Source organism: Excalfactoria chinensis, chromosome 9 (assembly GCF_039878825.1).
Source record: "Excalfactoria chinensis isolate bCotChi1 chromosome 9, bCotChi1.hap2, whole genome shotgun sequence".
Taxonomy (NCBI): domain Eukaryota; kingdom Metazoa; phylum Chordata; class Aves; order Galliformes; family Phasianidae; genus Excalfactoria; species Excalfactoria chinensis.
This window is the reverse complement of record NC_092833.1, coordinates 19,604,682-19,620,807: the sequence shown is the minus strand read 5'-3', so window position 1 is coordinate 19,620,807 and position 16,126 is coordinate 19,604,682. Positions and strand designations below refer to the sequence as shown.

The window sequence follows — 16,126 nt, the reverse complement described above, 5'->3', positions numbered from 1 at the left end:
CCGCGTGGCCCGAACGGCTCTTGTGAGCCCGGCAGGAATCGGACCCGGCGGCGGCAGCTCCGCTGTACAGCGCTGGCCGGGAAGGGCGGCCCGAGGGTCCGCAGAGCGGGGCGCTTCCAAGGCCGGACGTTCGGGTTTCCTGCCTCGTTGGTGCGGAACGTGAGAAACTCCTCGGTCCGCATCGGAACAACGCGCCGCTTCCGTGCTCAGAGCGGAGCTCAGCGCTGCGCTCCGTGCTGCCGCTGCTGCTCGGGGGCCGCTGCGTGAGCCGCGCTGTAACAGCTCGTGCCGCTGAGTCGCAGCGAGCAGCAAAGCGGCGCTGGGAGCGCTGAAGTGTTAGAAGTGAAGCTGCAGTCATCGCCGATGCCCAAAACAAATCACAGTGATCTGAGATGTAAACGTAAATGCTTTTATTTTGCTAGGAGCCAATCACTGAATTCAAAGTGTGCGCCTTTCCCACAGAACAGATCTTTATTCCAGGTGTGGTTCCCTGGGAAGCAAAACGCTCCAAAGGGGAATAAAAAATAAACAAACGAACAACAAATATGCATCCAAAATGTTCCAATTCATTTTCATGTACGAGATCAGAGAAAAAACATCTTAAAAAGCACAGAATCGAAGCCCCGTGCAGCAGGCTGATCTGGGTGCTCCGGATACAGTCTGCTGCAACACACCCGACGTTACAAATGCTCACACGTCATTTAACAAAGTGAAGTAAATAAAAAAGTTAGTGTTAGCACGTACAGGGATGCGGTGTATTAGAAAACAGCTTTACCCGAACACCCCTATTCTTCTGCTTAAAACAGACATTTTAATCCTCTCTTTCCCCTCCAAAACGTTCATCTTCAAGCAGGCAAACCCAGCCCACCCCGTGATGTCCTGGCAGTACTCCCATAGCACCAGCTGTGATCTCCATCACCAGGAAGAAGAGCTGACAGTGTAAACCATCGCTTCTACCTTAACTATGATTTGGTTCACAACCGAGTGAAGATCTGACCATGATTTCGGTCACTGCTTTATGCTGACAGCACTGGTTCAGGTAATAGCACCTCCCCGTTCCAACTGTGATCTTTTCAATAGGGAGCAACATGGAGATGTAGTTTCAGATTTTTTGCCTTTTGAACTCCTTTGAACCTCGACACACAACCGCCCGAAACACGGCTGTCAGAGCAAGCTGCTCTTTAGCTCTAACTCTGTTCACATCAGCCTGCACCAGAAAATGGCAATCAGTTCTCACTGCCAGAGCTGTCGCCTCCAGCTGATGAAAACCAGTGCAGCCAAATGGCACTGGCTGCCTACTCTGCATCAGCCGAACACCCCACCTGCTTGGAATGTGCTGCACGATGCCCCAGACTGACACTGGTACCGGCAGATGGACAAACTATTTCCCAAAGGTGACCTAACGATGTGCCATACACATCCCACGAGAACACGGCTCTGCAGCCACTGTGAGTTATTCCTGCACGGATGGCCTGCAGTCTGCCAGGCCGTAACAAGGCACTGGAGAGCGGCCTACAAGTCAGCACTGCAGCCAGGTGCCACAAATCTCCCATTTCCTTACCATGCACTCAGGTGTGTCACTAAAGAACAAAGCTCGAGGACATCAGATTGTCATCGAGGCTGACACCCTGAGGAGATCCTTAAAAGAGAGGTTATTCATAATTACAGTAACACCGCTCAGCCCTGCCCGGTCCCTTGTTCGTTGGAAAGAAATTTCTCTTACGTGGACACTGCTAGCTAGCATAGAAAACAAAGCAAAACCAAAAAGAAATGAACAGAAAATGCCCCTTCCCCCCCTCCCCAAAATAAAAGAATCGTAGTGACAATTCAGTAATTGTACTCCATGCAGACACCATTCTACTGTCACATCTCACTTAACATTAAAAAGAGAAGATACAAAAAGAGCTGCTTTTCCCTCTGTAATGCAACTCCATGACTGTAGGTCTTTGCCTTCCCTCTCCTGTTCCAACTTTTGTGTGTGCAATTCGTTTTCCATCTTTTATACACCGCACACCAGCTGTGTGTCATTCACAGGCCAGTTTACTGCATCAAGTCCTTCTATGATTTCTGCTGAGCACCAGTGACTCACCTGCTGTATACCCCAGTCTGCAGTGACCCTGCTCACTAAAGATCAAATTTTGTCACATAATCATTTGACTGCCAAACCTTCTCATGTTCCCGTAACTTAATCTCTGACCTTTACACCTACATTCGTGCAACCAGATGGAAAAAGCCCTCAGTGATCAATATTACAGCGCATCGGTAAGATCTTACCACGTATCATTAATGTGCACAGCAGCCGTTCACACTGAGCGCCATACCTCTTCCTCTCTCTGCATCGCCTGGACTAAGCTCAGAGAAAAGTTTTAGTGCCTTTCATAAAATACATATTTTTCAATATTAAAGGCTTAAATTCATAGATCATAAATAATATAATTTCAAAATATTTAAGAATTTTAGGACTTCATTTGCATTTCAGGGGAAGTGTACGCTTAACATCCTTGATGCCTGTTCAGTCCCAAACCTCTGAAAAAGAAGCATCTGTAGGGAATACAACATGTAGAAGTGCAAAGAACATTATGCTGCGTGTTCTGTACACTGATTACCGTGACAGACTTAAAAACAGTGCAGCCTTGCCAGACCAGTAACAACACTGCTTAGCTTTGCCCAGATGAAGATAACATCCTTTTTTTTCCCCATGTATAGAACTACATGTACAGTTTGACATTGTCAGTTAAAACATGACTAAAAACAGTACTACAAACATTTTTTTTCACACTACATATGACATTACCAAGTTGTAACACGTTTTTCTGTCCTGACCTCAACAGCACATCTTTGCGTTTAATTGCCACATGTTACTATATAGGAAGAATTGTTTGTTCATGTGCTAAATTACAAAATTGTAATGCTTAATGTAATAAACATCAAAATCTAAGACCTACTAAAAATTGCTGGTTTGTAATACATTGTTTTATTTTAAAAAGGCAGCAGTTAGTACCAGTTGGATTGTCTTACAACACCGCAGCAGTGTGAAATTGTTGCTAAGCAATACTGGTACTTTCAAAACTTAAGCACAGTTAATATCTGGAAACTCTACAGTAATATAGTGGGAAAGAAATAAAAAACAGGAAATGGCAACAGCACTTCTCGTGCCTTTACAAATATATGAAAATTATCATGGCTGATCTGGATCAGATTTAATCTATATTCCATACAGTACAGTTTTCCTAATAATAAAAAAAGATTTTTCAAGCTTAAGTAAGTTGATAAAAAAGCCTCTGATACTATTGCCATAAAGGCAGGAATAAAACTGCTTGCATGGTCTGATGCTGTGCAGGTTCTGTGAACCAAGTGACCTTGTAGTTAGCCTTTGTGATTCATTAAGGGTTTGTGATGTTAATCAATACCTAGAAGATCAGCCACAGGCATACACAAACATCATTCAGTTTCTGTCCTTAAAGTGAAACATTTCTGCCTGATCTGAAAAGGAAAATGTGTAGTGTATATTTTCTAAAAGAGGAAGAAATATATATTTATATATATATATATGTATATGTAGTTTATATTTAAGTTAGTGTCAGTCAAATCCAGGCAGAGATTAAACTAACCATAAAGAGGACATAACAAAAGTCATTAAGGCAGTGATCTCTCAGGATTTTCAGATATTCTACCTCAGTCTAAAGAGGGAACATAAATGCTGAATTGCATTTCACGCTGAATCAGCATTAGATAATGGGTGATTACAGCCATGTAAGGAAGGGCTCATTTTTGCTGAGTACTGACTCCACGTCATTGAGAATAGGGATCAAGTCTTCTGACTCCAAAGTCCCAAGATCAACGTTTGTTCCTGGAAGACAGTCGAGGAAATCAGGGAATCGTGTCTGTTGTGCATTTATGTTCACAGTTGTCTGTGCGACAGTTTCTCCTAGAAAAATTAAAAACAAATATTTGAAATTCCAGATCTTATGGGTAATCTACAACAACACAACTGATATAAAAATTAGCTTCCCCATTTCCCGTAAACACTTCTCTACGATGTTACCTAAAAAAGCCCCACTATGCAATTATAAACCAGTACTAGCTATAACTGGATGTTATTAATATCATTACACCTTAAGCTAACTCAGGGTATTCTAACCTGTATCCATCTCATCTACGTTGCTGAGGAAATCTTCAGGTGTCGTTGGTATACTGTAGCATCCTAATCCCAAGCCACTGTCCGTACTCTGTTCCCTGGAATGGTATGGCCCACTGTAAATTGAAACATGAAAAAGTAATGGTGTTTTGTTAGACATCATCCCTGATCATATCATGTGAAAAGACAATCCAATAGGTTAGATATTAAATGAGTCATTAAGCCTCACCTTCTATTGCTGGCTTCCAATACAGTCATTTACATGATTGCAAATTCAAAGTGACTAAAGCGAGATCATGTTAATTTGGAAATATACACATGTATACACACCTCTCTAGACAACAACAGTTCTGACAGCCTAAAAGGAGTCAACTTATTTGTACTCACGCTATGTACACAGGGTATTCTACGTGTACATACACACAGTACACTTCAAATCACCTGCTACCGTTTGTTTGATTTTTCTACAATTCCTTCAGGAAGTGTAAACTGAAAGATTTCAGGTCACCTACTATATTGTATTCCTCTTTGGAGTATGCACAAAAGAATATGATTTAGGAAACTAGAGGCACAGCTTTAAAAGTGTGAACTGTCTAATGAAGAGGACATGAACTTGCCTGTTCAAGAAAGGATCAGATCCATTGTTTGTAATAGATCTCATATCTTGGGTCATGGCAGCTGTGCTCACGGCTGTCTGAACTGCGGTCATGTTTTCAGAGTCCATGGGGAGCTGCCTGCACAATGCAGCCTCCTGGGAAGGCAAAAAAATATAAGGGAAGGAGAGTTATTCCAACAGCTCAGAACCACCGCAGTCTTAATACAAGAAAACATGTAATATATATCCACATTTTTATTCAGGAAAGTAATTCTAAATGATAAAAGTGATGATTATTTGTTTATACTGTTGGGAAGAAAATTGTGATGTTGTAGACAGGAGCCGTCCTTCATACCCACCTGTGCTGCAGAATCTACAGGAGGCCTCCCATAGTGAGAGAGGCTTCCAAGAAAGGCGGCTGATGCCCAAAGCCTGTCAGTATTCAAGAGGTATCTTGAATAGCAGAAGAAAAAAAAAGCAGAAGATTCTAACTTGCAATCCAAAAGCATTTAACAAGTTAGAAAGACCTCTGCAGCCATGAATTTGATCCAATCATTTTTATAATGAATTCTTTGCTTAATATTAAGTGCCTGCCTGATCTATGTCTTGCATACTGTCTTAAAGATTACAAATGAGACTGAAGAAACTTGTTTCAGCTCTTCATGAAAGTTAAATCCTCCTCATTTTATCTCTGTGAAACAACCATGACATCTAGTGGTAAAGAGCTCTAATACAAATACACAGATGAGAGCTCTAATACAGCCCCACACAGATGTCCCAAATGAACATGCTAGGACCTTAAAAATAATAAAGCCATATCAGTAAACCTAGCCAACTCAGCCTAATTATCATCACAGATTTTTGGGAAACAAAAAAAGGAAATATTTCATTTAGTAGAAAACCATTCTCCACTGAATCTGTAACTCATTCATTCTCTCAAATACACTAAGAAAAGACGAACAGTTTTTTGAGGTTAGAGTGGGATGTTCTACTAAGTTTGTAATTGATTTGTTTAGTGAAAAGGATTAGTCTGCTCTCTTCGTGAATAATGAACCATGTTCCATTCGAAACCAACATATACTGGTGCCCATTATCATAACATTTTATTTACAGTTTAATTATCAGTATATTCACTGATAAATAATAATCTTCGCTAGGTCATGCAATTATTTAGTAAATGCTAAGAATAAAAAGAGTGAAGACTTCTAATGACTTATGTATGGTAGCTTATATATATATCAGTTTGTTTCTCAAATGACAATACCAGTGGTGATGTTTTATATCTAATTAAACTGGCTGGAGTCCGTGAAAATGTAACATCTCAGAAAATGGGCAGACCTGCTTTTTTAACTGTCTATTTGAAGACACTGAAAATATTTTTTAACATATAACAATTACATAGCAAATACAACAATATAAGCAAGGCTATTACTAGCAAGACAGAGAGAAAGAAAAAGGCAGACAGAAAGAAAATACTGAAAGATAAAGGAAGTCAAACAGTCAAAATGAAGCTGGATAGACTCAGCTAAGATTTATTTTGCTGAAGACCAATCGAGAAATGAAGCTCGTGTTTCTGATACTTGGGTGGTGTAAATTCACACCTCACAGGTCACAGTTCCCACTAGAAAAGGTAACATCAAAACCTGATTTGTCAGAACGCAGAATACATGTTGGTTACCACGTTTCTGCCACTTCTGAAAATCAAATGCTATTTCTAAAGGATAAAATAACACGGAAGATCTTGGTCTAGATCCAAGTATCTGTCTCTTTCAGAATCCTGTATCCGTATATTAATTAAAAGGGGGAAGATTTAGTCTGGACATAAGGAGAAAGTTCTCTTTATGCTAAGAGCAGTGAAGCACTGGCACAAGTTGCCCAGAGGAATGCAACACAGCCTACAAAACAGCAAAGTACAGTAAGGATTTCTGAAGCTCCAACTCCTGACAAAGTGCACTTGCACATACAATCCAGATACATTGCAAAATGTATCTCTTGTGGCACTAAGAATGGCAATATTGCAGTCACAGGCTGTGACAATGTACTCTTAGCCATTCCATCACCTCCTAGCTCTCAAATGCAGGAGTGCCTCCTGTTGGTCAGCAGAGACCATCCTTGGCACTTAGTTCACAAAGGACCAAGCGCTAGGGCACTAAAGCACAAGTTTAAAAGCCTAAATGTGATTTTCAAAACAAATAACACCAACAAAAACAAGCAACCCCCACCCCTCAGTGCCCTGATAGCATTAAGGCATGTCAGAGTGCTCTGACAGCGACTATTTGCAAAGTCTTTGAAAGCTTCAAAGGATTGCAATTTATTGAATTATTCAGTGTCTCTGTACACAGCTCGGATGTAAGCTCCTTTTAAGCTGTGTGCCAAGTGAGTCTATAAATTCATTGTCACATTTCCTGGAATCCTCCTTGGCGGAACTGAACTGCACTCCACGATCAGTTGCCAGACAGTTATTTCAGGCTGGGATGTGATGCTGTGTAAAGGGAGTTTACATTGCTGGCCACTTCAGCTCCTTTTCTGCCAGCCCTTGCTCTCAGGGCAGACGGTGCAATAGCTAGACACTGCCTGTGCCATCAGCGGGTCAGTCTGTGCACCAACCTGAGCAGTGGAAAGAACGCAGTGGGAAATTTTCCTGTTCAGGATGGAGCATGCCAGTGAGCTTTCTCTTCAAAACAAAACAGTGACAAATCCTCGTCTGCATCCCCACGCATCATTCCCTCTACAGCTGCTTTTGAGTCCCTGTACCCTTCCACACCCACGCTTATGGAAGAGGATTGGGGATCAGAAGGCAACATCTGAGACGCATTGCCTTTCTGTGACAGTCTCTTCCAAACAAGGCAGAAGATGCAGACACAGAGAAGGGTATTAGGATGTTTTCCCAGTATGGCCCTGTCAAGATTTCTAACTGACACTGCTCTAATAACTTCCATTTCCAGGAAGCCTCCTGAGCAGTAAGCACATATTCCCTTTTCCTTTGGAAAGCTAAAAAAAAAATAAAATAGATCAACGAGAAAGAAAGCTCTTTTTGGAATGACAAAACTGAGTAAGGAAACAATTAAATGGGAACTGAGTCATACTGGTGTTCCGAAATGCACAGCCCTTTCTGCAAGGACTTGATTTGCTGTGCTGGCGGCTATACCAACCAACGTGGTAAACAAATTCCCTGAGCAGAGTGCCTCTAGTACTGCACACTCCTCCAGGCTGGGAGTGCTGCTCCACCCAAGCAGCTGCAGCCAGGAATGGCTGTGGGGAGCCAGCAGCTGCTGCCCGGTGGAAAGCGGGGTTGTGACTTGCTGAAAGAATTCCTCCCATCTTGTTTGAGCTCTCTTCACCTCCTTGCAGCCACTCTGCAGCAGCGTACACACTTTACTCAGATCTTCCCTTAGGTAGGTTATACTAAAAAAGCAAAAGCAAAGCGAAGGGTCAGACTCCGGAGGGATTTGCCACATCCTTCTGAGCTGCTGCTCAGGCTGATGACAGGAAGGGCACAAAGTTCTTTTGAAAAGGATAGATTTTACATCTTGCTTTCTGCAAGTGGTGTTTATGTCGTTCTCTAAAAGCTAAATCAGTTCTGAAAATTTTAGTAATACGAAGTGACACTGTCCTGCTTTATATAATGTGTAGCTCAAAGAAAGACCATAGGCATTGCATAGTTGAAGGCCTGAATAAGCACCGCATGGCTGCACCGCTGAGCATGTATTAGTTTCAACGAAAAACACACAGTAAGCAGGCAGGGATACCCACCCTTGTGTTAATGGCTCAACTGTTTTGATGCTTAATTTGCTGTTGTCCTGAAGCAAGAACAGGGCCAAAGAGAGTAAAAATAGTGGAACATGTTACTAGTGTGATAACAATATGACTAAACTCACACCAGATATGCCCGCTCTCTTCCATCTCTTCTACGTTCTCTATTATGTCCTCAGTTCTGAACAGTAACGGTGAAGGTATGCACAAGGCTTAAGATTACCAATCAAGTCAGAGAACACCACACTGAACACAGTCATTCTACACACACAGATGATGTAGCACAATGTAATTCTCATAAATTGAGGGTGATGGAAATTGAGCATGGACACAAGACAGCATCTGCACAGTTTTTGCACTCAAACCTGAACCATAAAAGTCAAATTCATGACGTGAGTTAGTAAAATGTGTCAGAGACATTAGCAGACTTGTATCTCCATTCACCACCGTTCAGCAAGGGCACATGTTTAGGTACCAGACTGTTTCCATTCACCAAGGATGATGGGAATAATCACATGTAAAGATAGGAATGTGTTACTTCAGGATTTGTAAAAGGACATCATTTTAATGGTTTATTTTGTTTGCTTTTCTTGTACAGCTGCAAATGATTGTTGTGAATTTTGTAAAACATCGTTTCCTTAAATTTTTCTATGCTTAGAGGAAGGAGGCAAAAGTGAAAAATGCAAACATGAAGCAAATACATCATTATAACCTGTTTATGCAAATATTCTCATTGCAGTGAAAAAATGAAACGTTCTCTTTTTTCACAAAGACTCCATTTATATTCATGTTTTGTTATTCTCACCTAAAGCAGTAGTTAATCATGACAACAAGCAACAATGCTACTATTTGCATCGGGTAAAAGAAAAGTTATTGAGCAAAATAGAAATGTATCCTCACTGTTACCTGTCGCAGTAACTCCTCCTGGCGCATCCTTATCCGTTCCCTCTCCATTTGGATTCGCTGGAGCCTCAATTTCTGCTGCTGCTGCTGCTGCGCCGTCAGTGCATTGGGCATGTTCAATAGGCCTGGCTGTGGAGTCTGGGAAGGACAGCTTTGCTGTGAGATGGATGTGTTGCCTGTTATTTGGTGCTGGTGATTCATAACTGCGGGAAAGAAAAGAAATAACAGCTGATTACATATAATGGTACTTTAAGAGAACAGAGAGCCCAGGACGTATGTTGCTCATCCACGGTGAGCAAGAAATTATTTGAATTACTTTAGTTCTAATGACTGAGATAACTACTCTACTTGACAAGACTGCTGATAGTAATTGCTTAATAAATATAAATATATTGTAATATTTTATAGTTGTGCCCAGTGAGTGGCGGGGGGGGCACATAAGTCTGAGGTGGGAGCACAGTGGGTCACAGGTGATCAAAGAGATATCCCAAACCAGATGGGGATGTGCTCTGCAAGAAAAGCTGAGGTGAAAAAGGAGGGAGGGAGGACATACAGTGTGATGGCATTTGTCTTTCCAAGTAACCAATACCCATGCTGAAATCCTGTTTTCCTGGATTCACATCTTCACATCTGCCCGCTGATAGGAAGCAGTGAAGGAATTCATCCTTTTGCTTTGCTTTCATGCACAGTTTTGACATTACCTCCACTTTACCCCTAAATAAAACACATCAGTTCTCAGCAATGCAATATCCTTTGTGAACCACAGGGTGAATTGTTCTTCATTTCCTCCCCTGCCTTCACATTTCCAGGAAAAAACAAGTAAGGTGCCTGAATTCAGTTTGAATGATAAGTGGTAGCCACATACTGCTTTAAAAATTCACTGACATTTTGGCAAATATTCTTTCACTAATGAGGTGATAGCATAACTAAGAAAGCTTCTCTTTTTTAACAACACCCTAGATAATAAAATACTTCTCAGAAGAGCTACTGATCTTTCTTCCTAAAGAACTGATTTGTTTCTTTCTTCTTGTCTCTCACTCGTTGCTCTTGCCATATGAAAACTGAAATCTCAACACAGTTCTCTGCTTCTCAGAACTTGATCTTTATGCTATGTTTGCATCTCACACTGTAGGATGCAGTACAGCAAGCACTCTTGGAAGTGTGCACTGAAAGAGATGGGTTGATAATTTCAGAGTCTGAAAGCTCTCCGAGGCTTCTGCCAAATCAGGCATTGTCTGTCATTCTGCAATTGGAACAAGGCAGGTATGCAGGCATTGGGCCAGGATAAATTTCGCCATGCTTCATTAGGCAGAAATATTCATATGTGCTCACATCAGATATGAACTGAATTTTCATAAAATCACAGAATGAATCATAGAAATGATTTGGGTTGGAAGGGACCTTCAAGATCATCTAGTTCCAGCTCTTCTTCTGTAGGCAGGGACACTCCACGCTAGACCAGGTTGCTCACAGTCCCATCCAGCCTGGCCTTGAGTGTTTCCACAGAGGGGACATCCACAGCCACTCTGGAGAACCCGTGCCAATGTCTCACCACCCTCATAGTAAAGTATCTCCTCCTGATATCTAGTCTAAAACTACCCTCTTCCATTTTAAAGCTATTTCCTCCTGTCCTGTCTCTACCTGCCCTTATAAGAAATCCCTCTCCACCTTTCCTGCAGGCCCCCTTCAGGTCGTGGAAGGCTGCTATAAAGCCCCCCCAGAGCCTTCTCTTAGGCTCAAGAGCATCAGCTCCCTCAGCCTGTCCTCGCAGGGGAAGTGCTCCAGCCCTCTGATCTCCTTTGTGGCCCTCCTCTGGACCCACTCCAACATCTTTCTGGATGACCCAGTATCACATAGGTCCTAGCACTGTGGGGTCATCTGAGAGCGCAGCTATGATATTTTAGCTTCAGTGGCAAATTCAGCTCAAGAAATAATCCAAGCTAAAAGAAGCCCTGCAGTAATGTAACCTTTCCACTGACTTAGGATATGTGGTCCACAGACAGCTGTATCCACAAAAATGACATCATGCTTCCTCATGAAACAGGGGTACTGACTGTTACCACCTCTTCCATGCTCAGCTGCTTGCTCCTGCCCACATGTCGTCCTTTTACTGGGCTGGCCAACACATTTGTGTAGCTGCATAACAAACTAAAAATTGCCTGGAGTTAGAAAGGTATTTTCTAGTTAAACGGGTTCCTAACAAAAGCACTGGGTAGCCGTGAAAATGTTTATGCTCAGGGAACACAGGAGAACGGATGGGAGAAATAAACTGGTTGCAGGGAAGAGGAACGATTGACAAATCCAGCTTTTCACTGGCAAATCTCTAAAGGACAGCAAACTGCGGCACCAAGAGGGAAAGGCAGGAATGAGAGATGGGTGCAAGAATCAAACTGCTTTTGTAATGGAAAGCTTTGAAACACAGTGGATCTAGTCTCATTCTAATTAAAATAATTAAGAAATATTATAAGTACAATTATATGAAGAATATCAGTGTAAATCTGGTGTTAAATTTTCAGAACCATAAACACTTCAGCAGGAATTTAACTCTTCTCACATGCGTAAACATGAGTTTAGATCTTTGGCATGTCAGTGGTTGGTTGACTGACAGGACAGCCACACTTAGAATCCAGGCTGGCTGAGGGATTACACCACAATACAGTCAGTCTTACATATAAAAACTGTTTTAATCTAAGCAGCACATACACATTATAGAACCAGGCAAACTTAAGTGAAGTCTGATAGCGTGTATGGTGAATCAAGGCTAGAGCCTGAGTTGTAATATCACTTGCCATGCTGCCTACTGCCTTTGCTTTAAAAAACTCTCCCTTTATCAGCAGATCTGCACTGATGTGGGTAACAGCTGAAACTATAGATGCAAGAAGGCAAAGAACAAGATGATGAGTAATATTTCTCCCAGAGTTATGGTCCCCAGTAACTCTCAAAGTTATTTCTTCTCATGGGGACAGACAGAACATTTTCATCCAGTCAGCCCTAACTCTTACAGTAACTTCCTTTCCTTTCAAGCAATGCTATCCATTATTACATATGATCAAGGAATTACAGGAAGCTTAGTACAGTAAGTGAAGCATTCCTACACCAGACATTAGAAGTGTAGAAATTAACTTGTACCGAATTACCTACAAGTCAAGTGTGCCATGCGTGATCATATTTCCACAAAACAACAAAAATCCTACTCTACTTCCAAGAAAAGGGACTTATGTCACCTGGATTTTTCAGTGCAGGAGATACACAGAAGGCAAAAGAGTAAGTAAGAGCCATCCTCAGCCAAGTCCACCACCTGTATTATTTGGTTCTGCTCCTCCTTCTATAAGTACCTTTCTCCTCAGAGGACTGTAGGTCTAAAACCTCTGGACACAGGTCCAGAGAGAAACAGCTCTGTTGAAAACTGCCACTAATTGGAATGGAATTAGATAACAGGAACAAATTCAATAGTTGTCATTTGAACCTCCTGGACTGTATTTCCCTCCATCATACACTGCTAAAAAAAAAAAAAAAAAAAAAAAAAAAGAGGGAGGGAGAAAAGAAGAGATTCAGATAACTCTTCATTCAGCTTCAATATCAGACAGCTTACTTCATAGCAGACTAACACCTATGGATAGACTCTGAAACATCAAGTCATCAAGTACCGAGAAGTCATGTATCCATGCTTTCAAACAACTACAGATAGCTCTGTCAAGGTTATGATAAAGCCTAACTTAAAATGAAGCATTAAATTGATATGCTGACAAAATCACTTTTTTTCCTAATCATTCAAAACCATCTGATAAATACAGACATGTTAAGATCTAGCTTTTGATCTTATTAACCACCTAACGGCATCATTCCACTGGAGTTATTCTTGAGTACAATCACAGTAATGTCACAGGCAAATCATACAGATTGTTTACTTTTGCAAAGACACATCTAGTTTGCGTGTATGTGCATAGGCACATAATGCAAATTAAATCAATCTAACCCAGCTCAAAACAAATATTAACTGGAAATAATGATAGTATAAGATGGAAACTATTATGTGATTCAGTACAGAAAACAAAGTGAAACCAAAATCCAGGGCATTCTGTAGCACCATCCACAACAACTGCTGCCTTCAGCTGGTCTAAAAATATATTCTAATATATCCAAAATGTTAATGGAACAATAATAATTAAAAAAAAAAAGAATAATTAAATAATGGCAGAATTTCAAGTACTCTTAGGCCTCAGTTCCACTGAAAGGCACTGTACATTGTTATGTGCAATCCTTTTGATAACGTGTTAAATTTTAGGGTCCTTCTTTATTAGCAGTTTAAGCACCGTGGAATGTGTTCTCTGCAAGACAGCCCATCCCAATGGTCTTCCAGACTTCTGCACTGTGGAAAGCACTGCTCATCCCCTTCCTGGGGGATACTGTGGGTCATCTCAGACAGAACACAGCATCTCCAGTTTGAAGCAATTGCACAGGATAAATCATGGGGGCAAGGTCATGCTGTGCTTGGAAGCTGAGGTTCTCATTCCTGTCCCTCACCATATGTAGGCACCTTACAGCCAATGTGACTTTCCTACGTCCAATTCTTGGCCCACCTTAGATGCACTGGGTACTCACAAACTACAGCCGCTCTGTGCACTATCACCAACCCACACAGTTCCCTGTTATCCTTCTCAGTGTCCCACACCAATAGAGCTTGAGGCTGAATGTGACCAGGCACACACGTGCTGTTGCATGACTGAGGTATGACAGTACCAACATGTCCTCTGGAAAGCATGTTTTCCAGAAATGACGTTCTGCAGAATGTACTCCTGAGGGAACATGGTTTGAGAAAATTTCAATGAGCTGTTTCCTGCAGAAGAGTATTGCTGCTGCAGCTGGGCTAGACAGTGCTCTTTTCAAAACTAGATCGCATACATGACCATATACAAGTATATACGCATACAGATTTCTCTATGTGTACAGAGCCCAGCACAGAAGATAAAGATGAGTAAGCAGAAAGAATGTTATGATGTCACTGGTAAAAGTGTACTAAAATGACTGTGATAATAATACTGGATATAATCTCCAGAAATAATACAGATATACTGGATAAACTATAGAGACAATAGCTTATGGGTAATCTTAGGTACATAGAGTCCCTGAGTCAAGATAGGAAGCATTCATGTAAAGCATGATCATGACTCTCAGGAAAGACTACTTACAGAAAACAAAACAACTGAGAGCAAAATGTCTTCAAACACCAATTAAAAATGTAACTGAGCCATTCAGGAAAATGATCAAAACAGTAACCACCCACAGCACAGAACAAGTATATTGGCTCCAGCTAAAGAAACTGCTTATTATGAGGCAGGCAGTCTGAGAATGTCGTCCTGTAGGCAAATGAAAGACAGTGATCAAAATTTGCAGATTGTACACAGTGGACAAAAGACTGTGAGAAACAGAACCACTTTGTATTTTTGGTGCCAGAAACACCCTTGGGCATCTTATTGTGTTGTACAAATGTACTGATGGTTGGTATCAGTCATTTTCAGTGGTTTGCTATTGCACAAGCAAGCACATTTACAGATTAAGCAACCCAAAGACATTCTATGTCCTCCTGACTTATCTAAGACAAAAGTTCTTCCTGTTCATGGTGCTGAGAATAGCATTCAGCACCTACATTCTACAGAGAGTTCAGGAGTGAAATGTAGTGAATTTTCAACTTGCCAACTGTACGGTTTTATTTGGGATGTAGATTAACTTTGTTCCTTCTGCAGGTGAGTACTAGCCATACCTAATAGGTGAGGATCACTGCTGTGCTATACTGAGGACACTTTGGGTCTAGTAACAACTTTATTACCTGTAGGTGGTGCAAAGTCCATGCTAGTAAATCCTTCCAGGCTGTCTGGAAAGCCTGCAAACATATCTAAAGCATCTTTGCAACATGCTTCCAGAATCAGAAGTCCTGGAGAGCATAGGGCAGACAACCAGTATGTCATTCAATGTGGCTTCTCCAGAGGCACTTAAATGCCATTTGGTCCCCAATTAAAGCCTCCTGAACCCAGAGCCTACAGTGCAAAGCCACTCACTTCGTTCTGTGGAAGTGCATTATCGCTAGCTTCAAGAGGGCCATACCAGCCCTGAGCTACATCTTTGTACAATTGCAGATGTAGGGTTCTCTGCATGATGCTCCAAAGATAAAAAAAAGGCAGCTATACTGTGTGAATGCAGACTGGCTTATGCAAAAACTGAAGCTTCCTGTATCAACAGCTCTTATCCGTGAGAAACTCTGACAGGACAAAACCAAAAGACGTATAGAAACGTCCAGGTCAGAACATAAAAGTTTACCAAAGATGAATGACGCTCCCATGTTCTCCGCAAACCTAGCTGTATCTGGAATAACTGAAGTAAATGATGCACAGCAAAGAAATGCAGTGATGTTACAAAGCCAGAGGCAACACGAAGAGGAATAGGCAGTACTAACACTAATACTCTAGCACTCTCAGTCTTCCGAAATGTACTAATAGCCCAGAAGTTCTGCAGTTCATCAGAACAGTTAAGGCCACCAAATGATGCATCAGAAAACCTAATGTAGTATTGCTACATACTTAAGCTGCAACCAGGAGCATTTGCCACTGAAGTCTGACAGATAAAGAAAGTGCAAAAGGGACACCCTTTTGATTCTTTACAGAATCAATACCATTCAAATATGTGGTCACATTTATTTTTCAAGCAGTTGTGCCACAACTTACAATCACTTAAAACCACTT

General features: G+C 41.4%; 1 protein-coding gene across 1 annotated transcript in view; it reads right to left on the bottom strand.

Annotated features, from left to right (window-relative positions):
• Positions 1-368: 368 nt before the first annotated feature.
• Positions 369-16,126, bottom strand: part of WWTR1 (WW domain containing transcription regulator 1) — a 39,146-nt gene continuing 23,388 nt past the window's right edge. Inside the window, exons 3-6 of the mRNA XM_072344971.1 lie at positions 9,393-9,592; positions 4,756-4,889; positions 4,142-4,254; positions 369-3,928 (exon numbers count right to left, since the gene is read on the bottom strand). Of these exons, the coding sequence (XP_072201072.1) occupies positions 3,744-3,928; positions 4,142-4,254; positions 4,756-4,889; positions 9,393-9,592 (632 nt within the window). The 3' untranslated portion in view covers positions 369-3,743. The remainder of the gene's footprint in view (positions 3,929-4,141; positions 4,255-4,755; positions 4,890-9,392; positions 9,593-16,126) is intronic.